The sequence below is a fragment of the Lagopus muta genome, chromosome 21 (genome assembly GCF_023343835.1).
Source record: "Lagopus muta isolate bLagMut1 chromosome 21, bLagMut1 primary, whole genome shotgun sequence".
In the NCBI taxonomy this organism is placed as follows: domain Eukaryota; kingdom Metazoa; phylum Chordata; class Aves; order Galliformes; family Phasianidae; genus Lagopus; species Lagopus muta.
The window spans coordinates 6,334,869-6,362,096 of record NC_064453.1 but is presented as its reverse complement, the minus strand read 5'-3'; the positions used below and the strand labels follow the sequence as shown (position 1 = coordinate 6,362,096).

Below are 27,228 nucleotides of genomic sequence, written 5' to 3'. Positions count from 1 at the left end.
TCCTTGCACATGCTCAGTGGCTTGGTGTGGGAGTCTCAGGACCCTCTCAGATGAAGTAAGCAGTCTTCCTCTCCATGACCGCACACTGTCCTCCTCTTTTTTGTATCCAGTTTCCAGTTTCACAGTGTTACGCTGCAAAGGGCCCACACACTGACTTAGATAATGATACACCAGGCTTCTCGAGTAGATGACGGATGATTTGCTTACATTACCTAGTTTTGTGAAAGCCAGTATTGTTAAGTATGTTTAACATCAGACCCAGTGTATTTTCCTTTGCATTGGCTCGTTTAGTGGTATCAGTCAAGCTGCTCAGGGAGTCCCCAGCCCTGGGGGTACTTAAGGGATGCGTGGACACGGCACTGAGGACGAGGTTGCGCACCGGTAGCGCTGAGCGATGAAAGCGCCCTTTTCCAAACCGCCCCACCGCCCCCAAACCGGGCGAGCTGGAAGCACGGCTCCACGCCCCGCCCTCCCGTTCCTACGCGATGACGTCACCAACACCACGCCCCGCCCAGCTCTGCGTGATGACGTCACCGGCAGCGTGCCCCTGCGCCTGAAGCGGAGGAGACCCCGCAGCGAGCCGCCAACGCCCGGCGGAGACTCTGAGGTGAGCGGTAGCGCCGGAGCGGGGCGGGAGGCTGGGAGACGCGCGTCCGCAGCGCGGAGGGGAGGGCGGACGGGTAGGCGAGCCGGGCCCGGAGCCGGCCGTGTGCGAGCAGCGCTCCTTGGGGCTGCGCTGTGTGAGTGCGGGGCCTCACCGCCGCTGGGCCGGGGCTGTTGGCGCAGAGCGGGGCCGAGCTGCGTGTAGGGATGGGGCGGTCCGCCCGGCTCGGCTCGGTCTGCTCTGCGCTCCGCTCCCGGCGCCGCGGGCGGGGGCCGGCCTGGCCTCGCTCGGCAGGAAGCGGCGGGCCCTCCGGCTGCGAGCCCCGCGGTGCCGCCCGGCCGCCCGAGGGAGGAGGGGAAGGCGGAGGTCGGGTGTCGCAGGTTGGGCCTCCGCTTCTTCCGGGAGCGACGCCCAGCTCCGATGCGGGTCCGAGGCGCAGCGCGGGTGTGGGCTTCGCTTTAGGCACCGTGAAACGCTTCCTTCCCTCTCCTCCTCCTCCTGGGGAAGCTGGGAGGCGCTCCCCGGCTTTTGTCTCGCCTAGGTGCCGCTGGGTCATTCGCCGTCCCGTTGGTTCTTTGGGGGCTTGCTGTGGTGGGCGTTTCTCTTTCGTTTTTGAGGTTTCGAAGACGAGAATGGTGTATTTTAATGCCCCTTCCGTAGCTGCTTCGCTTGTGAGCGGATGGAGCTTGAAAGCTGCTGGCGACAACGGGACGCCGTGCCCAGGTGGCTGTGCAACCTGTGCTTGGCAGAGCTGAGAACGGTGCCTGCCCCATCTGCCAGCACTGCTCTGCTCCCATCATCTGACAGCACCACGAAGGCAAGGCCTGGGTGGGAGGATGTGATAGATGTGTAGGCAAAAGTAGTTCAGTCTGAGCGCTTGTGACTGTATCCGTTTGTGTTTCTTCTCCCCTAGAGGAAGAGGGCCTGGCTGGCTTTATTCAAAATATTAAATTGGAGCACCCCAAACGGCCTTTTTTAGAAGAGTAATTAAAACCCGGGTCAAGCTTCTAGTGTTACTGTTTGCAGTAAGGCAGTGAGCACTGGGAGCTTGGCTCTGCTGGTTAGCAAGATATTCTTGCACAGAAACAAGTTTAGGTAGCCTTTGTATTAAGTGGAAATGTGTTGTTCTGGCTTGTAAACGAGAGCTTGTTAGTGTAAGATGGTGGGGGCAAATATTCACCTGAAGCAGGTAATGCAGATGTGCGTAAGACTTGAATCAATATATTATTAATTGTGAAATGATTCCTTGTTCAGTGTGTTTACTGCTTATATGCTTCAGTAATAAGGAGGAAAAGCATTTTTACGGCTTGGTTAGGAATAAAAACTGCTGTGATGCAGGATAAAACACGTTTGCAGTTTGCCAGCATGTCTTAGACAAATTTAAATCGTTAGATTTGCGTGCTTTGAACTTGGTTATTCATGAGCTGTGCCTGGTGCTTCCAGTTCGTTATATATCCTGCTTTGGAATTGTTTGCTGGGGACTGATGGCCAGGTGGAAATTTGTTGTGTTTTTATTGTTAAGCAAAAAGGTCCGAAGGGCCAGAGTACCACAAGTATCTTTAGATACCTAAGAACAATGGAGGTGTTTTTTACTGGAAAGATGGCTGCTAAATGGAAATGGAGCCCAACTGAAAGCTGTAGGGATTTTCCTGATGAGAGCGTAACTGTGCTTTTGCTTTCCCATAGAAAATATGGTAAGTTGGTGCTGAGAGCAGCACAATGTTTGCTAATCCCGATAAGAAGCTCCTTCTAGTTGAAATGCAATTGTTGTACTGAAAAATGTTTCCCAGTCTTACCAGCACGGGCAGCTGGGGCATCTTAATTGAAATCTCTCCAGAAGTTATCTGTCGCACTGCAGGCTTCAAAGTGAATACAGCGCGTTGGTGTAGTTGGGTTCCAGCTTTGCTTCAGAGAACTCGTCCGATACACTGAACGTGCACCACTGCGGTTCTGGTTGTGTTTCACACTGAAACATTTAAAAAAATAAAAAAAGCTCACAGCTTTTAAGTCACCTACAGACTTGCACACCTCAGCCCTCGGTCCTCTGCCTTGCTGTGGGCAGCCCAGCTTCGACTCTGCCCATAGGCTTGATGATGAATTGCAGCCATCTGGGGTGATTGCCCTTCAGGAGGAGTTGTAGGGGGGTGGAATCATCCTCACGCTTGATGCTCAGTTTCTGAGGTGCTGTTGCATTAAGTGGAAGCAATGTGGGTTTCTAGTGCTCTAGCAGGAGCTCTCTTTACACACTTAGTGTGTTGTAGGCTTTTGCCATTTCTCCTGTCACCCCTTTGTGCTGGAATACACATAAAATGGTATTTTAAGGATTTAACATATAACAGCACCCTTGCTGCATCTTCTGCCTGCATGAAGGTAAGTGGCCAAAATGACCAGAAGGCAAAAGAAGTGACAGAAACTGCATGAAGGCAGGGTGTCCCTGGGTTCTTATAGTAGTTCCTTTCCCACTAATGTGGGATGAAAGCATCGAATTTTGGGGGAGATAAACTTCTTGAAATGACTATTTTTTAAGTTGTTTTGCTGCAGATTTACCCCATTTCTTCTGAATGGTGAGGCATGATTCCCAGCGTCCTCCTGTCTCGTGAAAAGGAAGAATGTGAGGCTGGCACCAGCCATGGCAGTTAGCTCCTCATTTGCTGAGCGCAGGGCAGCCTCTGCTACTTTACCTCTGGCTTCAGCTAAATAAAAGTATTAGGAACACCAAGGGAGATGAGCATCAATGAAAAGTCTCTTCTGGAATGTTATTCTCAGCAAAGCATCGTCTCTTCAGTGCTCAGCAGTCTTGTTGATAGGCCTGAGATAAGCACGCTGCTTCCTGCAGACGGCACTGGGGCAGTTTGTGTGCATGGAGCGCCAGCAACTGAGCCATTCTCTGAGCACTGCAGCCCATGTGCACACAGGGTGGCTGCCCTTACGCAAAAATGCTCACCAAAGCAGCTGTGCTGCTGTCAGTGTCAGCTGTAGCACTGTTAAACGTGTCTGGCTATAGGCAGGGGAGCTGAGCATGGGGGCTGGTGTGCCCAGTGATGAGCTGTTGTGCAGACAGCAGCACAGGTACAGCTTGCATCTTGAACTATTAGCAGCGTGAAGCTAAGCAAATACAGGTAGATGTGCTTTACACTGTGTAGAAGCACTGAACAAGATTTCGTTGCACAGCAGGGTTGAACAGCTGTCTGTGGGCTGTGAGAGAGAGTAAAAATTCAAGACTAAAAGCAAGGACTTAACATAAACTCCTGTATTTCTCAGGGTTTAATACAGGATGACATCCTCTGCCTTCTGCTGAGTTCATGTGGAGGTGGTTGCTCTGAGGTCCGAGAGGAGCAGGCTGCAGTCAGCGCACGAAGCCTTGCTGTGCTGTGCCCACTGAGTCATGCTCTGCTTGACCAGGCTTGTTTTGAATTCAGGGCTGTGCAGTGGCATGGCTGTTGAATGTCTTTTATTTTTTCCTTTTAAGTAGTAGAACTTGAAAGGTGTTAATGCTGGTAGGAGTTGAACTTCAGACTTCTGAAATTCTCCCACTCAGCTGTATTCGCTTCCTGTCTCGTGTAGGTCTTCATCAGCCCGTTGTGATGAGCCCTTCTGAAGGGGTAGCTGTCAGTTCTTACATAATTGCAGAAAGTTGCATTAAGCACAGAAAACATCAGTTAATCTCCAAGAGCTGCATTTTGAGGTGACCTTGAGCTTCCCCCTTGGTAGTTCATAGTAACTCGTCCAGAAAAAAAGTTACTTCAAAACCGTAGAGACTTTGGGATCGATAGGCCCTGTCAAGGGGCAGACTTGAAGCATGTGTCTGGGATCTCCTGCTGCCCCTGCGTGGAGCACGTGGTTCCTGATAGCAGGTACAACTTCGGCCTGGGTGTCACAGTGCTGCTCCATCTGTGCTGGTGGTCCCGTGTCTCTGGATGGTTCTGCTGGAGCATTTCCAGCTCTCGTGGGCAGGGGGGAGGTGGCACGTCCAGTTACTTCTGTGCACATTGGGAGCTTCTGGCCAAGCCTCTGGGTGATGGTGGGGGTTGGATCTCCACCAGAATTCTTGTGGTTGCCTCGATGGCACTTTGTAACGCAGCAGCTCTTTTGGCTGCTGAAACAACTTCTGTTTAAAACAAACAGTAGCACCTCTCAGAGTGTAAGTTTTGAGACTGGCTTTAAGGGCTGGCTGAACTGTTAGTGGCAGCTCCAAAAAGTCCTTGGAGGGTACAGCTGTTGTATGGTTGTTTCAAGGTCTTTAGCTGCTGTGGTGCAGGATTGTTTCTTAAGTTGGTCCCTCCTGTTCTTTACAGGTTTTGCCTTAACTCGATCACTTGCTGTGTTTTGAAGGAGTGCAGCTGTGTGCTGGTTTGTATTTTGTCAGACTTTTTTGTTTAGCTGTTTGGGAAATTAAACCCCCAAACCATAAACTCAGCTTGAACGTTGGGGATACCTTGTGTGCCTGCAGTGATCTGAGCTACGGGCAAGATGGGCAGGTAACCTTGGCACCAAGTGGTTTAGAGTGTAATAAAGCCTTTCAATTTCATGAAGTGGCACATCTGTCACTTCTCAGCTGCTTGGGGTGAGGTCTGCTCCATGAGGAAGGCTCCTGGGGAGCTGAAAGATGGACTTTGGTCTGGAAACTTCAGTTTGCTTCAGGGAATGGCTGCAGTTCCCCTACAGAGGAAGATGCTGGCCGTGGTAATGCCGCTCTTCAGACTGGTTCTGAGTTCAGCCCTTAATCTGTTTTGCACCATCAGAACAGAGGGATCACTGAGGGCTCTGAGGTCCTTTAATGATGTTGACAGTGGTTCGTTACCGCACAGAGAGGCAGAGTGTCGTACGGTCATTCCTGGGACGGAGTTTGCTGGGCTGGGTTTGTAACGCAGGCATGCCATTAGGATCTTCTCCATTTAATGCTCTGGTTTTTCCTCTCTGATGAGCAAAACCTCCCAGTAGCTGATTACATTGCTTCGATACCCCTCATATGGGAGACTTCTCGCTGTGGCAGGCTGGGTGAGCTTAGGTTTGTGTGTCAGTGGTGCACGCTGAGGAGCATCACAAAATGGTTGTTGGCTGTCAGCTGGCAGCTTGCAGCAAGCTGCGTTAGCCGGTGGGTGATGAAATGGCAGCAGCTTCAGTGCTGTGTGAAGAGGAAGCCGTGGTGCTGCCATGGCTTGACAGGAAGCTTGTACAGGATGTGCAGACAGATTTGACAGCGGGGCTTCCTTTGCCTTAGAAGAAGGTACTCATTTTAACCTGCAAACAGACATCAGTAGGTTAAGAATCTTAACGAGCTGGGCTTGCGGCTTCTACAGCAGTTAAACTGCTTTATGGAGAGAGTGAAGGCAAGATGGTTTGTGCTTCTCATTTCAGTAGGGAATGCTGATTGTATGTCAAGATTGACAGCGTCTCACTGATGCTTCAGTCAGTGATGCTGCACTTCAGGTGCTTGCTGTTAAAGTGGGGAAGGAGGCTTTCCTGAGAGGGGCTGAGGCTGTCCGTGGGTGCCCTGTACATGGGAGGCTGCCATAGGCACCTCACACAGGGTTTCTTCAGCCTTTTGTGATCTGCGGTGACTTCTGGTGTGCGTTCAGGCCTGCACTGAGATGTGTGCGACTTGGTGTGGGCATATAATCCCTCTTTGGTGGTTCAGGTAATTCTTCATCCTAACACTTGCATTTGCTAGCTGCTTCTAGGGGGTGATTCCTAAGGGAGCTCACTTGTCTCTCATGAAAGTGTAACCAAGCTTTTAAATGAAACTCTGACACGTGAGCTGTTTGGGTCTGCACTGGAGCCATCTGATCAATTTGACAAATCTTACCAGGCTTTGTAATCCTCACTTCCCAGAAATCCCATTTCCTGGGATATTCTTGAGTTCTGTGAGATCCCCTTTTGAAATTGCATGTTGGATGGGGTAAAACTGAGCGGCTGTTAGACGTGCAGTCACTTAACGTGTGCTTTACTGAAATGCTTTTTTTCTTTTTTCCTTTGATTAGAATACAAAGATTTGAAGAAATAAATGAATTCAGGTTTTAAAAAAGCCCTATTGAGCAGAACTAACTCAAATTGCATTGCATTCCTGGACTTTATCAGCTGTCTTCTCTAGACCCAACTGCCAGGCTCATAATTATATGTCTCAGTCCACTTACTGCACTCAAACTGGGATGACTTCAGTGCTTTCCACTCCTGTTTCAATTCCCTCTGGTATTTAAAACTGCTATCTGGTCCTGCTGGGTGCCCTGTACGCAGGCGTGCTGTTAATGGGCACTTTGTGAGGAGGAAACAAACTTTGTAATTTTTCCTCCCTTCGTTAGCATTCCCTTTGGGGATGAGTTCTTCTGCAGGCCTGTCATGCTGGACTGTTTTGTTTTATCACAACTTGATGCGTGCATCTTCATACGTTTTCCTGTGGAAGAGTGGATTCCAGGATGGTGCATCCAGCTCCCTGACAAGGACCTTGTTTTCAGCTGTGTTTTGTGTTGAACGGGTGCCATTTCCATGATATTAGTGGGGTTGATCTCAGTGCAGAAGGCAGAATGATGAGGTGAGACTGCAGCCCTGAGGCTCTTGTATCCCCCACCCTGGTGGAGGATATCTCTGTAAGCAAATCCTCGCTGTTTGTGTAAATAATATGGAAATGTTTGGAAGTATTGGCAGCTTTGCAATTAGGCTTGGTGGGGTTAGGGTTTCATCCTCTCATATGGTAACATGACTGAAGGCTTGGTAATTTTACTCATTAGAGTAATAGCTTAATGATAGCTTAATGAAGGGCGGCTGTGCCTGGCTCTGGAGGAAGCCAGCTAAGGTTTGGAGGAAGTATTGGTGGAAAGTACCCAGTTAGTTACAGTGCTCAAATCTGTCCAGGGGCAGCACTGAAACAGTTTGCTGCATCGTGGCTCTGTAGCATCTGGAGAGTGATGGATTCCCTGGGAAATGGGGGCCCTCTGAGCTGCTCTGTTCTGAGTGGGGCTGAAGGCGCAGGTGAAGTGGAGCTGAAACATGAAGGTTACAGAGCTCGCCTTTGAAAAAAACCGTGCGTGCTTCTGCCTGTACCTGCTTATTTTTATCCTGTGAGCTATTTTCAGAGCTCATGCTGCTGTATTTCCTTGGTAAGATCTCTTGGGAGATATGTTACTTAGCAGCTAGCAAGGCCTGAGTTTGCACTTCCATTTTTCAGTGCATGTAAGGCTGGGTGCTTTGTGCATTAGAAATAGACTGAAAGGCATTGGGACCTTTTCTGCCCAGCTGTAGGTAATCAGGCAAAAAATATGTTGTATTTTAGAGTGACTTAACTTACCAGATTCTTCCCGATGTGAGAAGTGACTGTGCCAAACTTAGCTGGTATTTGGCAATGGTGTGCAATGCAAAGGCTAGCAATTTAGAAGAATTTGCATATATGAAAATGAATGTCCTCTGATGTGTGCAATGGAGTGATTGCATCAAGTGCTTTGTGTAGGAATACCTTCCTGTCAGATCCCAGTGCGTCCTGTCAGTGCCTTGGGCTCAGCTGAAGCTGTCTAATGACACACACTGCAATCCGGGGAGAATGGAAATCCTAAATCTTTTTTTTCTTTTTTCCTTTCAGGTTCACGTTGGAGTTGATACTGTAGCAGACTTCAGCTATGCAGACGATTAAGTGTGTAGTTGTGGGAGATGGTGCTGTCGGTAAAACCTGCCTCTTAATTTCTTACACAACAAATAAGTTCCCGTCGGAATACGTACCAACGGTGAGTGTGAGAATGGCTCCAGTTCTTGGGGACAGCGGGTTGTGCAGCATGAGTTTCCTTTCTGAAGTTTTGTGGCATGAACACCTCAATATCTGTACCTTCAGCTTGTTGCAGGCTGATGCACCATGGAAAAGTAATGAGGGTCTGTGCTGCTGCTGATCCTTGCTATCACCTGGTGGTGCTGGGGTTCTTTCCTGTGTGCAGTCAATTCCTGCTGTTTGAGTGCTTTGTAGGGTCTTGGCTGCTGTTTGTTGATGGCCACTGGCTGGATTTTGTGAATCAGATTATCTGCAGTTGCTAAAAGTGCAAAGTGGAGGTCGGGCAGCAGGAACTCCTTGTCTCCAGCTTGCTGAGCTCTATTGCAGCCACACCTTTACTTTTAGGGAAAATGGTACTTCATGCTGCTGAGATGGTCACTGACCACAGTTACCATTTTTGATGCTGATTTTTGCTTTGCAGCTTTGAGAGATCACGCAGTGTAGTGTGGAGTGTGTGCTTACTCCTCCTGTTTAGCTGAAGTCCTGTTTGGATCTAGAGTGTTCAGTCTCATTCCAGTTGTGCATACAGATATTTAACAGCTTTGTATGTATTCCTTTTGTCTTCATGTAACGCTTGTCATAACCTTTTAGAGTCTTACAGTGTCAGTTTTCTGAGCTACCAAATCCCTTGGCTTGTCTCAAGATCAAGGTTAGAGCAGTCTGACTGCATGTGTTGTTTTTCTGATAGAGAAGTGTGTTGCTCTGATAGTGCCTATGCAGGATTGGCATGCTGGCAGTGGGATGTTCAGTTTGTTTTGGGGGTCACTGAGCTGTTACAAAGCAACTTAAAAGAACAGAACTCCTTTGAGATGCTGGGTTCTTCATGGTGCCTCTTTCAAAGCAGCAGATACTTTGTGTAAAAGCAAACAAAAAAAGGAACCCACCAAGCCAAAGGGGAGAAAGAAGTTGTTTTTGTGACAGAGAAGCTGCAGGAAGTTTCTGTGATTCTTTTTAGTTGCTGTCTCTGACCACTCTGAAGACTTTTCAGCTTGCTAAACTTGAGGCTTCCCTGGAACAGGACTGACTTTTTGTGAGCTTAGTTGTGGATTTGGTGCTGAAGGAGAAGTGGTGCAGGTATCCCCAAGCCTGAGAGCACGCAGTTTGGTGCAGTGACCAGCCTGAGGGCTGTGTGTAGGCACGGAGACCAAAGCTCAGCCTTTTGCAGAGATCGTCCTGTTTAGGACTGGCAGGGGACTGGTTGTGTTTGAATCTGCACTTTGCTGCTGTTGAGTGGTGCAGAGAAACCTGCTGTGCTGTTTCCAGGATAACCAAGCGCTGCACAGAGCCTGGGGAAGTCTGCTTGCCCTATTAAACTAGTCTTTATGGTCAAGACAAAATGAAAGTGTTCAGTGAGGTTTCAGCAGTGAGCCTGAAGCTTCTATATTTATCCCCAGTGAAGTTACCCTTCATTACATTCAAAAATGTTTCAATCTTAAACTTGTGAGATTTCAAAATACACGTTTCAAGTCTGCTGTCCTGCAGGTGGTAGTATCTATAAAGCCCTGCTCATAAGCAGTGTGGAACAGCTACTCGAGTTACGTGTCATTTAAATGTGGTCATGGTGTGCTGAGGCTCAATTGTGGTACTTTTTAAAACTGTCCCATGCTTCTGAAATCGTTTTTTCCTCCTGAACCTTATCTTGAGAGTCTCAGTGTTCTGGGAATATCACAGGCCAGTTGCCACCTCTGGCCTAAAGGCTTCTTTCAGGCTCTGAGAACTGGTAAGTAGGCTCTGATATTCTGGCTAATGCTTGTAGTAATAAATAGGAAAAGAAGTGTAACAGCATCATTCCAAAATGAAGGCAGAGCCTTGTGACAGAGCACAGAGCAGTTAGTAGCAGCTGAGGTGCTCTGAAGTCTGAGTCTGGTTTCAAACTGATCTGTTCTGCACGTGTAGCTGCTGAAGGCTCTGATACAAGCTGTGTGTGCTGTTGCCCTGCTTGGCTGTACCTGCACTCTGCAGCTGCTGGTTCAGTCTGATAGGATCTTTCAGTTGGTTCTGTTTTGCTTTTCTTTCTCAAGGGTATTTCCCAGGGGGATGCGGATTTTGTGCTGGTATGGAGTTTATCGCATGCGTATTTTTGACATCATTCCCTTTTCAAAAAAAAAAGCAACAAGGAACTTGTGTTGCAGTGGCACTGTCAGTGCCTGGGAATGGTAGGTGGTGTGAGTTCTGTAACGTGGAAGCTTGAGCTTCCTGCTGTAGGGGGCTGTCTGGTACCAGCAGGAACTGAAACTTCTTGTTGGTCTGTTGCTGCTCTGGGCTTTAGGCTGTTTAGCACAGCTGAGAATGAAATGGTGGTTGTGCTAGATCTGTGGTGCTTGCAAGTTTGTCATGAAGAGCTGGCCTTTTAACCCTGGCCTCTCCAGTGCTGGATCCACAGCCTTTCTTAATTCTAGCTGTACCTTTAAAAACAAAAACCAAGTGTGTTAATCTTCCTAAGGGGCAGCTGCATTTAATAACTTAAACTCTGTTCACTGGATACAGATGAGGTAATAGTAGAGGGCCAGAGCAGGAGTGCTGATTAAGGAATATCTTTGGGATTTCAAGCTTGTCAAAATCCTCTGACACCTGAGTTGGTGCTGTGACCTTCAGTGAGGAGCATGCCACTTCCTGATCCTTTGGGTTGTTTGTACTTTGGGGTGTTGAAGTAGTGGTCACTGCACATGGAATGTGCCTGTGAAATGCCTGCAGCCTCCTTCCGCACCCTGAAGGTCTTGTGCTGTGGCTGGATGCTCACAGGAGGGTGCAGTAAAGCAAAATCAGGGCAGTGTGTCAAAGGATTGGGCTGCAGGTAATGGGTGAATGTTGAAGTCTCTTGCAGTCCTTAAGTCCTGAAGGTTAAACCATAACTGTTTGACAGGGAAACTTCCAGTTCTAGTTGGTGGTTCTGGGGACGCATAACTTCCTTCTTGGTCACAGTGGGTTGTAACAAATTGGAAAAATCAATGTGGCAGGTATTGCTTTAACCAGAGCATTGGCTGGAGAGGAGACGGATCTGAACTCATCAAAGTTCAGCTTTGAAGTGCTGTTCTGCTAGTCTTAGTCGCATATCTTAGTGGAAATTGTTCAAGGGCCTTAGCTTGTAATGAAACCTTGTGAATAGGTGTGACAGCTCATGTCTCAGCGTTCCTCCTTCCATCACTTCTGTGAAAACCTTCCGAGTTCACTGGGACCTGCTTTAATGCTGCAATTTACTTCGGCTGTGGAAGCTGCTCAGACTTGATTGTTGTGTTGAAGGGTATGGAGCTTTCACATCCTTGCTCAGATCACTTGCAGCACAATGTGCAGGCAGCTTTTTTTTTTTTCCAATGGGAAAAGCTTTTGATGAAGATAGCTTCTGAAACGTTTTGTTCTGGTTCTGAAGATGAAATGGTCACTGAAATTAATGTTGACCTCCAGCAGTAGTAATGAGTTAATGAGTTTGCAGGTTTAGAAGGAAAAGGCTTTGGGTAGGAGCGTGTGATCAGCTGTGTTGTAAACAAGTTGCTGGGTGAAACACTTGGTGCAGTGTGTGCTTGTGACCTCGTGGATGGGACTGTTGTACCAGCTGCTGCACAGATGCTGTAGCCTGATCTTCTCAATTACAGGCAAGAGCTGTTACAGGTGTTTTGTTCAGTGGCTTTTATGGTATTAGATGCAGCAGTGTATCTAGTGTGCCTTTACTTTAGAGAAAGTGTGGAAATAACTCTTGCATCCCTATCACAAATGGAATCATCCTGTTAACAGCCTCAGTGGCAGTGCAGGAAGCGTGATGGATTCTGGCCTGCTGAGATGACTCTTGTACAAATCAAAGGGGGCTCAGTGTGGTAAGTAGTGTGATGGCTTGAAAGATGGCATACTGACCTGCTCTTAAATGTTTCTTTCCTGAACAGGTCTTTGATAACTATGCTGTAACGGTTATGATTGGAGGAGAGCCTTACACTCTAGGCCTCTTCGATACTGCAGGTGAGAAATCGAGTGCTCGTGTCATTGTAACTGCCCTTGATTTAGCTGAAGTGATGCTGACCATAAAGGTGTACCAGAAGAGGCAAAAGTTGAAAGGGAAAAGTCTGCAGGCTTCTTTGTTCATTGTGATTAGACTGTATTTGAGTCCGTGGCTGGAGTAATGTGCAGTGGTTACACAGCTATCTGCATTTATTAGCAAGCATGAGAACTTAACAAGAGGGGGTAGGAGCTTACCCAGGGCTTGTCCAGTCCCCAGCACGTAATAACAGCAGAGCAGTACACAACTTCTGATATTGCAAGCTGTTGTTCAGTGCAGTCCTGTCAGAGAACTTGGCTGGTAAAGTGTTGCCTAAAATTGCCTTGGTAGAACTTAATGGGACTCTTTCCAGCTGTATTCTTACAGATGCATTGTTAGTGTTTTATTAATTACTGATGTGATCTTGTGCTCCAGTTAAGTGCTGTGGCTTTAATTACTCTTCACATTGTTCTCAGAAGCGTGGTTTGTATGTTATTACAAACTCCTTAGGTCCTGGATAAGATGCTCTGTGGAGAAGAAGCCAAATGACGTAGTGCATGTAGCTTGATGAAAATAAAAGCTTTCCTTTTGGAGCCAAGCTTGTGAAATTAAAGGGCTGCTGCTTTGAGGGTCACCCATCTTTTTACTAAACAGCAGCTCCTAGTGCAAGCTACAGAACTTGAATACAGAAATGAATAAAACCCATATTAATGACTGACATATTGTAAAAACTTTCTACTGTGAAGACAGCTTTTTTGGGGGGTACTTTTAATTGCAACAACTTGTTTTGGTCAGTGCTTAGCTCCCATGTGTTTCCAGAGAAGTGCAGCAGCTGCCACAAGCTGTTCAGATCTCCATCTTCAGTCTACAGATCTTCCACTGAGATGTCCAGGTGTGGTCAGCTCCTTTAAGGTCGCTGAGGTCTTTGAGACTCGGTTGAAATCCAGGTGTTTTTGGAGCAAATGTTTCTCAGCTGGTTGCCAGCTCACGAAGCTCCTTAAACAGGAGCCTTGCTTTGCTCTAAGAAGAGCGGCACTGAATTGAGCAGGTGTAGAAATGAGCTGCTGCAGTTTGGTGGGTCGGTGCTTGCAGCGTGCTGCAGGGACTGCTGCTGTCTGATGTGCAGCCCAAAGGGAGCAGCTTGGCTTCCTTTGAAGCACAGCTTGCCCTGTGTATATTTTTAGGGGATGGCTTCTAGGCAGCCTTGTTACTCCCACACCTGTAACAGCAGCATTCTTCTCTTGCTGTTTAAAGAACACTTCCCTAGATGTTTTCAGATGTGAACTGGGACCTCCTAGAGAGCAGAATTGCTTCTGAAACTTTACTTTTAGCGTGTTAATGAAATTTGATGTCGGAATATATTTTATGGTAGAGTAGGTGCAGAAGACCTGACTTACAGACAGATTTACATTCTGCAGTCTGAGGCTGCTTGACCTAAAAAGAATTTATTAGGGCACACTGCTGACCTTCCCTTCTCTCTTGTGACTTTAAGCAGCTTGTTGTTACATAGCAACTGAATGAATTCTGTATCTGAATATAGGCTCCCTGAATGTTTGGATTCAGTGTATTTGCTTAAGAGTTAGAACTACTCACAGTAATGCTTTTGTGCTGGAATGTGTACTCTAACAACCTGTAGAAGGCAATATTTTGCTGTCTACCTCTAATACTGTGTTAATCTTCTCCCTTATAGGTCAGGAAGATTATGATAGATTACGGCCCCTCAGCTATCCACAGACAGATGTATTTCTGGTCTGTTTTTCAGTGGTATCTCCTTCTTCATTTGAAAATGTGAAAGAAAAGGTTGGTTTGACTCTGCCCGAGTTCTCCTGAGAAGGAGCTGCTGCTGTGATTTTAGTAGTACTTAAAGTGTTAACCTTGACTAGGTGGTCACTAATAAGTACTCTATCTTCTCTTCTTAGTGGGTACCTGAAATTACTCACCATTGTCCAAAGACTCCTTTCCTGCTTGTCGGGACCCAAATTGATCTAAGAGATGATCCTTCAACAATTGAAAAACTTGCCAAGAACAAGCAGAAGCCCATAACTCCAGAGACAGCCGAAAAACTGGCCCGGGACCTGAAGGCTGTTAAATACGTGGAGTGCTCTGCGCTTACGCAGGTAAGAGTTGGTCTTTGAACATTTCTGCTTGTATTCCATATACAGATCTGCATTCCATATACAGATATATTTTTTTCAGTTACAGGGGAAAAACAGCTCGGAATGACTGTGAAAGGCTGTGAGCTCCACTTCTGCTGTTGACACAGTAGCTTTCTCTGTCCTGTTGTTCTCAGGCACGAGGAGCTGGCAGTGGTACAAAGCAGATCAGCCTGTGAAGATTTAGGCACGAGTGGAGAGGGGAGGTGAAGGACTTGCTTGCTGGGTTTGCTTTTGTGTTGGAGCAAAGTTGTTATCTAAAATTTAGAAGGCATGTTACAGACAATAAGTAGGTTAGAATGCAATTCACAGCTGAAGAGAGCAGTCAAAGAAAAAAACAGATCTCACTTTCTGTCTTAGTGAAGTAAGTTTTGTTCCTTCTATGAATAGAAGCATTCCTAATTGAGAGCTTCTTTCTCTTCCTTTTTAGAGCTTCCTTTCTCTTCTCCCCACCCAGTGGACAGTGACCTGTTTCCTTTGTATGCCTTAAGATGGAAGTTCTGTTGAAACAGAAAATACTGATCATATAGTTCTTAGGATATAAACGTGGCTGTGCTGTGAACTAATGTGTGAAAATGAGTCTGAAAACAACTGAAATTGCTGACTTGAGGCACCAAAACCTGGCAGTCTTTCCCCCTTAAGTCAGTGTGGGGAGGGTGGATAGCTAGAATCTGCCTTGTCTTTGGGTGCCTTGGAAACATAATCTCGTGTGTCCACTCCTGCACAATATATTACAACTCCTAGCAGTGTATTTAATGCTCCTTTGTGAAGAATTAGTCCCTACAGGATGTACACAAACCAGAGGTGCACAGTATCAAGCTTTTCACTCTATCATTTTGTTGCACTGATCTGTAGGATCTTGAGCACAAAACTTTGTTGCTGAGCTTCCAAGCCTGAAGTTCTGCTTCCCTTGCATCCTCTGCCCAGGTTGCACAATGGCTTTTCCATTTGTCATCCTGAGTGGTTTTTGTTTTTTTTCCAAACTGAGAACAGCCTTCTGAGGGAGTGTGTGGGACGCTGCCCTGAGGTGTTGTGGCAAGGAATCCTGCTATAGATGATGTCAGTTGCACAACCTGAATGCTGCTGCTGGCTAGACTGTGGGACCTACGTGTTGGTGAAACAGCAGGATTTTTTGCCCTTTCCTCTGTGTCTTTAAATTTGCTTTGTTCAATCTGTTCAAATTACATGGAAGCACCTGAAATTACTGGAAGGGCTGATAGAACAACTTCATTGTTTATCCATTCTTTTAATTTCCAGATAAATTAAGTGTATCTGTTGCAGAGAACAGCTTTATGCACTTGGAAGCTCAGCCTGAATTTCCTCCAGAGCACTCTGGTGGCTGTATATCCAGTAGTGGTCTCAGAAGTTGGGAATAATCTGGTAGGAGGATTCTGAGGCTTTCTCACCTGAAAGATTAGTCAGTCTTCTGCTCTGCTCTTTTTACTTCATTTTGTCATTGACCTTCCCTGCAAAACATCTCTTACTCAGCCTGTTGGTAATTCCTGCCAAACAGAAACATGGATGTTCTGCAAAGGGGGGATGTTTGATGTTTCCAGCAGTGATGGAGCTGGTGGCTCGCTGAGCACAGAGGGCAGCTGGCTGTTCTAGCCAGGAGGATTGTTTTCCTACCTGCAAGGCAGTGCTGTAGTAGTTGGTTTCTAGTGAATCTGGGTTCAGCTGGGTTATTCCAGTTATCTCTTTACCTTGGCATCCATCTACACAGTTAATCTCAGCTGTCTGGGGTTTTCTGCCTTCCCACTAACTTGCAAATGACTTCACAACAGTAGTAAATAATCATAAAATTACGGAGCTGTTATTTTTGTTTTCCCCAGGATTTAGGATTTCATTTGTCTGTGTGTCAGTCAGATGTTCTGAACACAATACGTGGGTCCTAAGAGGCTGAGTTTGTTCTGTAAAGGCAGAGTATCTGCACCATCGTGAGTCTGGATGACTGCAGTGGTGAAGAGTGAACTCTGTTTTCCCTCCCTCTCCAACATTTTTTTTTTTTAGGTATAGGGCTTTTCTTGTGATGAAGGCACTGAAGTAGGTCAGCACCGATGCCTTCAGCCTTCTTCCTTCAAAATAATACCCAAACACCACTGCCAGTAGTAGGTAACACTTCCTCTTTAGGGCAGAGTGATGGACTTGCAAATAAAGCCAGTTGTTGCTTCTGTCATCCTTGAGTAGCTCCCTGTAGCTCTGTGCAGCTACTGAGCACAAGGGAACACTTTGAATTTTGTTCCTTTTTTCTGATGCTGGGCTTGAGCACAGCTGATGGTTTTGACAAAACCAGGTTTGTGAGGGCCCTTAAGTTTCCCATGAGGAAGTGGGGATAAAGGGAGCCAGAGCCCAGCTGGCTCGCTGCTGCGGCCCAGAGCAGTGCTGCTTCAACCAGAGCATCAAGGCCTGTGGGCTGCTCAGACCCAACGCAGCTCCTTTCATGTGCCCAGGCTTCTGTCTCCAGTCCAGTTCTCGCAGTAATTTTACCCTTTTTTGTCATCACTTATCCCTGTTTTTCTGTACTAGGAAAGCAAAGAAGGAGTCCAAGAGTAGTACACTAAAAAAAAAGTGTTATTTTTCTCAACTCTTGCCCTATTTGGGTTCTTTGTTGCATAATTGAGTCTATGCTACAGCCTTATCCTCAGAGAGGGACTGTCTAACTAGTACTCAGGCTGCATTTAGGCATTATCAATTGGAGGTCTCCTAAGGTTTTTTTGAGCATAGGTTGCAACTCTTAAAACATGCTGGAGAAAATGTACAGAATTGCATGTGTACTTGATAAAAGTAAGTTAATAACCTTGCATGTAACTTGGACATAAATGCTTCCAGGTGGAATTGTCTTAGAGACCTCCTGTGTGAGTGCTCCAGTAAAAGACTTGCTGAGAGGGGTGTATCTGAACCAACCTCTTGTTTGGATGGTGTTCAAAAACAAAAATCTACAAACGCCACAAATGTTTGCAGGAAGTAATTGAAGCTTTTCTGTTCTTCTTTGGCTGACATAAAGCAGTTCTTCAGAAGTTACAAAGGTTGCACTGGTGACAGTAGATTTAGGCGAGTCCAGTTAGCACAAACTGAGCCAGGTTTCACTTCTGGCGTTCACGTGAAACCTGGCAGAGCTGTGTGGGAGTGCTGATGTACTGTGGTGGTCCTGTGCTTACAGTAACTGCAAGGCATGCTCTGTGCTCTGATGCAATCCCTGCAGACCTCTTAGAGCTCTGACCGCTTGTGCAGTGCTGGATCTTGGTTATCCAGTCCTAACGTAGCGTCTGTTTTCCTTTGAATGGTTACACTTGCTTTAATGACTAACTGAATAACTGAAGTGCATCGTTCCTGTAGCTGGCTGTTAGGTAAGGTATTGCATCACTTTGTGTGTGACTGAATAGCCAATGTCTGAAGATGACAGTGGCTTACTTAGAGAGGCACCGCTTCAATCCCAGGTCGTGTTTTCCCCGCTGTCTGGAGTTGTTCAGTTATTCGGGGCTGAATTCACAGAGCAGGATGGTGTGGAGCCTTTGCTCTGGTCTGGCTGCTGCTGTAGGTGCAGCAGTGAGTCCATGCACCTGCCGTGGCCACTGACCTGCCAGAGGAGTGCACTCGGTGGGGCACACAGCTCTCCCGTGTGTTTGTTCCCCTGTAACTCACCAGGTGTGTTTGCAGCACTTAGGGGAAAAACACGATTTTGTGAGCAGCTCCTTCCTCAGGTGGCTTTGCCAGCTGCTGTGTTTGTGCCTCTGCCCTCTTGGGTGCTGGTGTTGTTTAACTTGGTGGTCTGTCACATGTTCTGTCTGTCTCTTTTTGCTTCTGGGTTGTCTAAAGGAGATTTCTTCCTGGGATCTACTTTGTTTTTTGCAAAGTAAATCTTGTTACTGCCTGTGTGAATTCAGCCTGCTCTATCCTGAATGCTCTTTGTATCTGCTTGTTTTTCTCTAATCCTCTAACCTGGCTGCTGTTTTTTCTCCTCCCCTCTGTCTTGTAGAGAGGTCTGAAGAATGTGTTTGATGAGGCTATCCTAGCTGCCCTCGAGCCTCCGGAAACTCAGCCCAAAAGGAAGTGCTGTATATTCTAAACTTTCTCCTTCCCCTCTTGCTGCTGCTTCCTCTGTCCCACTACTGTAGAAACCTGGTTAAAAACGAATAAAGCCACCTCTATTGAAAGCTGTTGTCTGCTTACCATTTTAGAGCAACCTCTGTATTAGCTCTTGGACTGACAGTGCTTAAAATCTTTAGTAAAACATTGTGACCATGGAACGTGAACTGGACTCGCTTAACTCTCTGCTGCTTGGGTTGCCAGATGTGGGTAGCTTTATAATTCAGGCTGTTGGGGGAAAGGATCTGATTACATCATTTCTCTATAAGAAAAAGATTGAAAGAATAAGACATGATGTTTGATCTTCCTGAATCCAGCTGGAAGAAGCGTTGCGTGTTTTCAATTTCTACTTGTGACTCTTGTTAAATGTAATTGCATGACAAAAGTACATGGAACGGTGATCTGCAAGTGATGCTGTAATGTGAAGGAATTTCTGGTTCTCCTTTGTGCAGTGAGATGTTTTTGTTGCAATTGCTTTGGCTGTCTGTGCTGTAGTGGAGTATTTGTAAGTCCTTGGGAAGGAAATATCGATGTATTTGCTACTGCTTTATGAACTGTTAAGACTCTCTTGCTTTCACTAACACGATAGAACATTTCAGTAATAGATTCTTAAAGCCTGTTACTGTAAGATGTAAAGCTGCTTCTTACTCTTACACTTCTGATTTTTATTGTTTGAAGGAGAATAACATCAATTGTAGTTTCCTTAAATTTTGAAATTAAAAACTGCGGTTGTTTGTATAAATGACTGATGAAGCTTTATTCTGATTTTTCTCTTCCTGGCTTCAGTTTAACACCCGTGCAGTGTCCCTGCTTTGTACTCCTCCCATTTCGACTCTGATACCATGCACAGCTTCTGGCCTCTACCTGCGTGCTCCTGAGCACAGGCTGCGGGGCCGGAATCCTGCCCTGAGCGTGCTGTGGATCAGTTTATCATTGCATGCTTGCCTTGTCTCCTCTCCCCTCGACACGCAGGTGTCTGCCCTGCTGTGCTGCCGTGCTCCAGTAGAGCTCTTCCATTCGAATGCAGCACTTTCTGCTTTGTTGTTAGCATGTCAGATGTGTCACTGCCCAACTAATCATAAAAACTGCCTTAAGGAAACGACTTCGGTCCGTGTGTTTGCTTCTCGTGGAGTGTACTGCTCTGTTTTCTAAGCGCTGTGCTCGTGGTCAGCAGATGGGCTGCTGCGATAAGGAGCTGCTGACGGCAGCAGTGCAGCTGGGGCAGACCTTGCTGAGCAAAGGAGGTGGGGGTCTGGGTGTCGGATGGGGGTCCCTCACTGCAGGGGTTGGTCTGCCACCTGGCTCTCGGTGCTTTTGTTTGTGTGAACTCAGAAATGAGACCTGCCCCTTTCTCTCTTTGCCCCTTTTCAGAAAGGCCTAAAGAATGTATTTGATGAGGCGATATTGGCTGCCCTGGAGCCTCCGGAGCCGAAGAAGACTCGCAGGTGTGTGCTGCTATGAACGTCCCTCCACAGCCCCTTCTGCAAAGCTGGTGTTTGATGTCATACTAAAAGCAATGTTTAAATCAAACTAAAGATACAAATTTTAAAATTTGTTTTTTGCAATAATGACGAATACCCTGCACTCCCATCTCCCCCACACGATCCCTGTGTGAGATGAGAATGTTAGTGTTTATTCCCCAGTGTCCCCTCAATTCAGTTAAACTAGTTAATTTTGAGTAATTACGTAGTATCAGAAAACACTGATCAGTACTAGTTTTTTATTTTGTTTACTGTTTCTAATTTTTTTTGTTTAAAATCCAGGCATGCTTGTCATGACTTTTTTCTGTAACAGACTAATTCTAGGCTGTTTTACTGAAGCCTTGCCCCTTCTGCCAGTCTGGCAAGACTTAGTTCTGGTTTCAAGAACTCCTAGGGCTGTTCTGCAGCCAGCCAGCAGCCTGTGTGAACAGCCTTTCATACTAAAGACAAATACAGGAAAGTGAGATGTCCCAAGCTGGTGCTCCTCTAAGGAGGAGTGTAGAAAATGTATCTGCATCTCCTCTGAAGTTGCCTTGTATCTCTCTCTCTCTCTCTCTCCCCCTGGCTTCCCACTGTGCAAGTCATAAATTTCTGCCCCGTCCTCTAAGTTATAAAGTTTTAGGCACAGAAGAATCCTTTCTCCTGGATGCACCATCAGACTTGGAAACTAACTTGTCTCTTTGTGAGCTTTTGGTCACGGGATGAAGAAATAACTGCACCTTTTAAAGCATGCCCAACTGATTCAGTTGGCTTTTAACAAGCCCATCTTTCTGCCAATCCTTTCTTATTTGAGAAATGCTTCCAAGGACCAGCATACCCACTGCTGTCTGGGTGCACTGAAAGAACCTGGCGTGTATCGGAATGAGAGCTGGTCCTGGTGGTGCATCTCCCTGCGAAGGTTTGGTGTCCTTGAAGGAGAGGGTGAAAGACAGGCCTGTCAGTAGGAAGGAACGGTGGGGAGGGTTTCCTAGTGGTCAGCGTGGCACCATGCAGGGACCAGTTGAGGGAATCCCCTTTTTCTGCATTTTAAGTAACCTTGAAGCTGTAAGATGGGTTCCAGCCCAACAAGGATTGTGTGCAGGATCTTTACATAGACAGCAGTATTCGTAGGGACTTTACCACAAACCACATTTTGGCTTGCAAGTTAAATTGTTTTTCTTTTAGGGAAAAGACTTAGGGAATCTTCTCCATCTTCCCAAACTCCAATTTCTTGTCAACTCATTAGTGTTGAACCAATGCTTTTTCATGTCTAAGTTCTTTGTATATGCATTCTTTTCAGATGTATTAAACATAAAATATCTTCACAAGCCTGCCTGAGGGTAGTTATTTCTCTAGTCTTTCTCTTGAGCGTGGAAGACTTGAAAACGTGGCTTTTATCCTTTGTGAGCTTGCAAGTTAATGTGGGCCTTTCCTTGATACCTAATTCTGTAAGATCCTTCTTCCCTCATCTCTGCTGCTGGCCTAAATTCTGTTGATATTGCTGCGATTTGTGACATAATCATTGCAATCATACCAAAATCTGAAGGGGAGACTCTGGTTCTTAACTGAGGGGGTGATGTACGCGTTCCCAGTATTAAAAGTAGCCCTTGGGCTGTTGCTGGTCTCTTACCTCCTCTGTTTGGAGAGTATTCTTTGTCAGTTTCCTGTTGCTCCCTGTTCATGGGCAGATTAAACGCTCAGACAGGAGCAAGTGACGTGATGCTTACCTCCTGCTCCAACATGCACAGCATCTGTTATGCCTGTAGGTGTGTTCTGCAGAGAAAGGAGGTCTTGCAGTGTCGCTGTGGAACTTGTGTTGATTACTAAAACACATTTCCAAAGAGTTTCATTAAAGGCTGTCTTTATTTTAAGGATCTGTCTTGTGGGTACTGTAATCTAAAAGCTCAGTGTAAAAGGTGAGCTTGTAACTTTCCAGCTATTAGTGCTGCTGTTCTGCTTTGCCTTTTGATTTTCAGTTGCTGTGAGGGCACTGTACACGTCTGGCTTGCAGTTGGAAGCACAGCTGGGTGTGTGCAGTGCTCACAGCTGAGTGCTGGTGGCAGCAGGCTCAAATGGGCTCCTGCTCTTCTCGCTAAATCTAGTTCATGTCTAAAGTCAGCAGCCAGTCTGATGACCAAAGGACTGCCTGCATAAAATTAAGCAGGGGATTTCCTCTGAAATGGAAGGAGAATCCTTTAGGACTTTTGGTTTCAAGTAGCAGGCTTACCCTGCCAAACCCCTTCTGTTTTGGATGCAAACTTACACAGAAGTTGCCTGTAGCTGAGTCTTCTGCAAGTATTTTTCTGGCAGTGATCTGTGCCAGTCCTTTCATCCAGGTCCGTTTGGTTAACCAAAAAGCCTGTGCTTGCTGGAAGTGTGTCACAAGGTTAAACTCTGCTCAGGAGATAGTCCTCAAGGCACTCGGTGATGGGAGAACCTCCTTATTGTGTTGTGTCAACTTTGCAGGACTGGCTGATAGCTCTGTGTGCCAGTCCAGAGGGAGGACAGCGTATAGAACTGGCTGCAGAAGCACAAAGAGCAAAGCTTGTGGCTTTTCTCATGCTGTCCTTCTTCTTGAGCTCAGTAGTGAGATCCCTTCTAAGTCAGGTTGCTCTGCATGGCCAGCTTCTGTGAGCTGCTTGTGATGGTTCTGTGATGAGCTCCCTGCCTGCCTGAAGGCATTCTGAAGGCTTTGGCAAAATGGCAGAAGTGGTGGTGGGGACTCAGGTCCTGCTTTTGGGATCGCCGTTTTCAGCTGGCAGCTTTGAAAGCCGAGATCTTGAACGCAGTCAGGAATACTTGGAGCTTGCCCTGGTACTGGTGTGCGTGGCATACTGTATGTGGTGTGAGCAGTGACTGTCTCATGTTACTGCTTTTGCAGCAGGGCTTACCTGCTGCTCCCATGAGCGGCTCAGTAGACAGGTAAGTGCGTGGTCTGAGCAGGCTGTTCAGCTAAGCGCTCCTTGTGTTCATTCTGTCCCTTGTAAAGGGCTGCAAGCCTTCTGGGAAGGCACCTTAGAATTGTGTTGAGTCTTCTCCAAGAACTGAATGCTGAATGAATACCGAAGGGCAGGTTCTTGTCTTAATGGCTCAGTTCCAATGGCTGGGGTGTGCAGCAGTCTCTTTATGAAATCCTGCTGTTGTGTAACTGCTATTAAATGACCTTTCTTCTTGCACGAGGAATAGGTTAGTGAGCTCTGTTTCTTCAGTTGGCTCTTGTGTGGATTCATGAGAATCTCTAATTCCTGATGCTGAGTTTTGTCTAAAAGCAGGTTGTGAACAGAGCTCGTTTCTATTGGTGATTCCAGACACGTGGCTCTGCATCTTTAGCAGCTGCTTGGTGTCTCTGGAGCAGGGTTCATCCCCACTTCAGATGCGTGCTCACACACCATCCTTCACGTTACTCTGTTTGGCTGTACTAGGCAAAGATAACAGTCGCTAATTGCACAGAAATGTAACACCCTGCAGGATATTTTTCCTACTGAATTAGTAGACTCCACTGTTTATTTTATGTGGTCAGACTGATGCCAAAATCACTGCAAGGAAGGAGATAGGAGAACAGAAGTAGAAGCCTAGGGGGAAGGTGGGAGCACACACACAGTCTGAATGGGTCAGCTCTGTCTTGTAAACATGTGCTGTGGTGCCAAGTGGCATAAATCAGGTTGTTTTTCTGCTGTCCTGTTGACAGAGGTGAAGACTATCAACTAATGGGCAATATGTGGCCTGGAGAAAAGTCCTGCCCCTTTGCTGAGGGACGTGCTTGTACCAGAAAGCCAAAACAGGAGGGTTGGTAACTGTTGGGAAGAGAGCTGTAGGGGAGCAGTTGTGTTCCCTAGCAGGAGATAACTTGAGCTCACCCTTATGCTCTGTCCTTTCTCTGCTGATGCAGTTAATGTGTGGAAATTCCCCTGTGTAAGCTGCTCTAAAGTAACCCTGCTGTTTCTGTAGCTCCTCGTACAGGCATCGTCTGCACAGCTGTTTTAGCTCAGGGTGGTGCTAAGATCATGTCAAACTGGAGGCTGGCTTTTCTGCTACAAGTGTCCCTGTGCTGTGCCACCAGCAATGTTAGTGAGGTGAGAGCTTTCTCTTTTTTTCCCCACGGGGCTGTGGGAAGCTGTGTTACACCTTGGAAGAAACAGTGCTGAGCTGCACGAGAGGCTTGCTGGACAGTACAGGGGCTGCAGTGTTTGCTCTGGCAGCTTAGCTTTAGGGGATCTTTCATAATTAAAGATGTGCTTGCTGTGGAAGTTGTTGCTCTAGATGCAGTTGGGGGCTATTTTCTGAAGCTTCTGGGGATGGATGGGGAGACGAAGTGAGTTCTGCTGCTTTCCCAGGAAGATGTTAATCTACTCAGGCATATCCTTTCATTATCTTCCTTCTCTTTTCCAGTAATGTGCTTATTCTTGCTATTGGTGCTGCACATCGTACTTAAGTGTAGCCTTTACTGAAATGAGGGTATTGTACTGTGTAAGGGAGGAGAAGCACGCCTACCTCTGAGGTGTACCTGCACGTATCCTTACCAGCACCATTTGAGCCATCTGGGCTCCTTAGGAGTATGTTTCTTGGCAGTTTTCAAATAGCAACACATTGCTGAGTGAATGCTGATTGTTGTCTCAAGGGCTTTCCAGGCAGTACATACCTTGGCTCACCTGGATGATTCTCTTTGTTGTTTGCACCCTGCTTGAGGTATGTCAGTGTGTCAGCATGTCAGCTCTTCCTTTCTGAGCGGGCTCTCAGGAGGAAGGCTGGACAAGCTGCAGCCTCCTTGGTGCTTAGGTCAGATCAGTGTGCTTCTGAAGCTAATCTCCAAGCTGCTTGTATGTGATGTGCTCTAGTTATCATCCCAGAGTGTTCTTGCAGCGTGCTGCTTGGGTCTGTGTTAGGTTTATGGTTGTGAATGTGAGCTGGAAGGATGTGAGGAAAGTGCCTCTGTGAGCCCCTTGAGAGTGAGCCTCTGTCTGCCATCATGCAGCTCAGCAGTGTTTCTTCCAGGTGTGACACTGTCCCCGTGTCCCACAGAGATGACAAAAGAATGTGTCTCCAGCACATTTGAATTGGGTATTGTCCTCTAGCAGCTTATGGGGTTTGTGTCTGTGGGACCTGGCTGGAGTTGGTTTGTAGGGCCCCTGGAAAACGCCTGGTGTTACTGTTGGTATGGTTTCACTTGGCAGATCTGCTCTTCGTGTCTCTGCCATTTGCTCCTGTAGACACAGCTAAAAACAGACTGATTTTTGGCACGTTCCCAAGAGACAGCAATGTCCTGTTACTTGGCCACCATCTCGGTCTCATTTTGCAGCTGGTAGCAGCTGCCTCCTTTTAAAAACAGCCTGTGAGTGGGAATTGAGAGAGCTGTTGTGTCAGCATTGCCCCTGACCCAGCCTTCCTGTTGCCTTAACTTGTTCTAATGAGCTTCTTGCTGTGCAGATGTGTCACGTGGGGTGCTTCTGGGCTCCTGTGCTGGGGAGGTGTGCTGCTTTGCTTTGCTTCCCCCCACACCCATACTCTGCTTCCTCAGAGAAGCGTTCCTCACTGGTGCTCCTCTTCAGCCCCTGGTCTGAGCCCCTGGGTTACTGCTTGGGTGCCTGGATGATTTCCTGCTAGGGACTTAGGAGTTGCTTAGAGGGGATCAGGAACATAAGGGGAAAGTGCTGCGTTTTAAAAAAAAAAAAAAAACAAAAAAAAAAAAACAAAAAAAAAGCCCAACACAAAACTGTGAAGAAGAATCCAGAAATAGTTGAGAATAAATTGGTTCTAGCTAGCAAAAGGATAAAGGTGTCTTCTCTTGGTGATTTTGTTACCTCGGTTCCTGTTGTGATCTGTCCTTTTGTGAGCTGAATCAGTTCCTGAAACTCAGGCTGGGAGATCAGGGAGCTGCTGGTTGGCTGTGGCTCTTGTGAGAATGACTTGTTGTGCAAGAAGCTGGTAACGGGGCATGGGCTGGAGCTCAGCAGGCAGGTTATCTTAACTGGAGATCCTGCTGCCCAGTCATAAGCATGCTGGCGTGTCAAAGCCCTCCTCTCTCTTGCTGTGCAAGCTGATGCAAGCAGGCCAACGCCTGCTGGCTGTAGCAAGGTTAAAATAGAAAGAAACCTTATGTGCTTGGACCTGGATAGAAAGCCTGAGTTAGAATATACCCTTTGCCCATACGAAGAACACTTGGATAGGGGACAGAGGAGTGACGTTCCTGATGTTGTTGGTAAACTTGTGTCTTGTTTTAACTCTTAAATATGGACTTATTATCTTTAGGCCCAGGCTGATGTTGGTACCCTCTGCCTGCTTCTCAGTTTGTCTGTACACCCCTTATCTGGTGGCTCCTGGAAACAAGTAAAGTATTTCTTTCCTTAAGGAGAGCTCTTTGGCCTGAATTGTATTGAGGGAGAGCCTCAATGCTAAGCACCAAACAGAAAGAGCCCAGGGTGCTGGCAGGTCGCTGGGATTGCTTTGCAGCAGGGCATAGAGCTTCCCTGAGCTGTGACTGCTCTGCTTACCCCACCCAGAGCCGTCTAAAGGGACAGAAGATGTGCAGGGGGATGTGTTTTGAGTTACTGTGGAGTAGTAGCTGGGCAAGCAAGATTTTCAGTGCTAGGAAGTGAAGTATTTTATGCGGCCAGACCACAAATAGTTGCATTCCAAGCTGCCCTCTGGTGGTTTTGGGCTGAATGAAGTGAAAGATCAGCCTGTGAGAAGATGTCAGCCGCTTGTAAGAACTGCTGCAGTGTTGGGCCCAGTGCTGCCTGCACCAGGCCCAGCAGCTTCTGGGGCTGAGCTGCACCCGCAGCGGCTGACAGAGTGGGATGTGGTGAGCATCCCTCCTGTATGGCCTGCAGTGCTCCTGGGTTGTGTGGGTTGTTGGTGGAGCCTGATGTGGGGCTGAGCAAAGCAGCTGAAGAGCCACAGATCTTGGTGCTCTGTGTGGGGATGGCTGGGTGAGGTGTAGGAAGATAGGAGGTGTGGGGTGAGGGGCTTACAGCAGCACCTCCTGGCCTCTGCTTAGAGGTGGGCTTGCCTATTGGAGTGTCTGAAGGGTGGGATTTTCCACACAGCAGTTACAGAGGATAGACTGTATGGAGACAGATGACATCTGGAGGCACCCTCTAATAGAGGAATCACGAGCATTGCTGCTGGTACGGTCACTGAAACTGATTGCTTTTTCCTGGATAATAAGAGGTACAGGTCCAGAATAGTGATGATCTGCCAACACTTTCTGTCAT

The 27,228-nt window shown here is 47.0% G+C and overlaps 1 protein-coding gene across 3 annotated transcripts; it reads left to right on the top strand.

Annotated features, from left to right (window-relative positions):
- The first annotated feature begins 476 nt into the window (after positions 1–476).
- Positions 477–21,345, top strand: CDC42 (cell division cycle 42). 3 transcript variants are annotated; one of them, XM_048967563.1, is made up of 6 exons: positions 477–607; positions 8,175–8,316; positions 12,230–12,302; positions 14,009–14,118; positions 14,238–14,435; positions 18,448–19,866. In XM_048967563.1, exons 2-6 carry the CDS (start codon positions 8,212–8,214, stop codon positions 18,535–18,537), a joined length of 576 nt encoding a protein of 191 aa, XP_048823520.1. In that variant the 5' UTR covers positions 477–607; positions 8,175–8,211; the 3' UTR covers positions 18,538–19,866. The 3 variants fall into 3 exon arrangements, with proteins under 3 accessions (XP_048823520.1, XP_048823521.1, XP_048823519.1); XM_048967564.1 differs by lacking the exon at positions 18,448–19,866 and adding an exon at positions 14,902–16,478; XM_048967562.1 differs by lacking the exon at positions 18,448–19,866 and adding an exon at positions 19,929–21,345 and having other exon boundaries at positions 478–607.
- Positions 21,346–27,228: the final 5,883 nt, after the last annotated feature.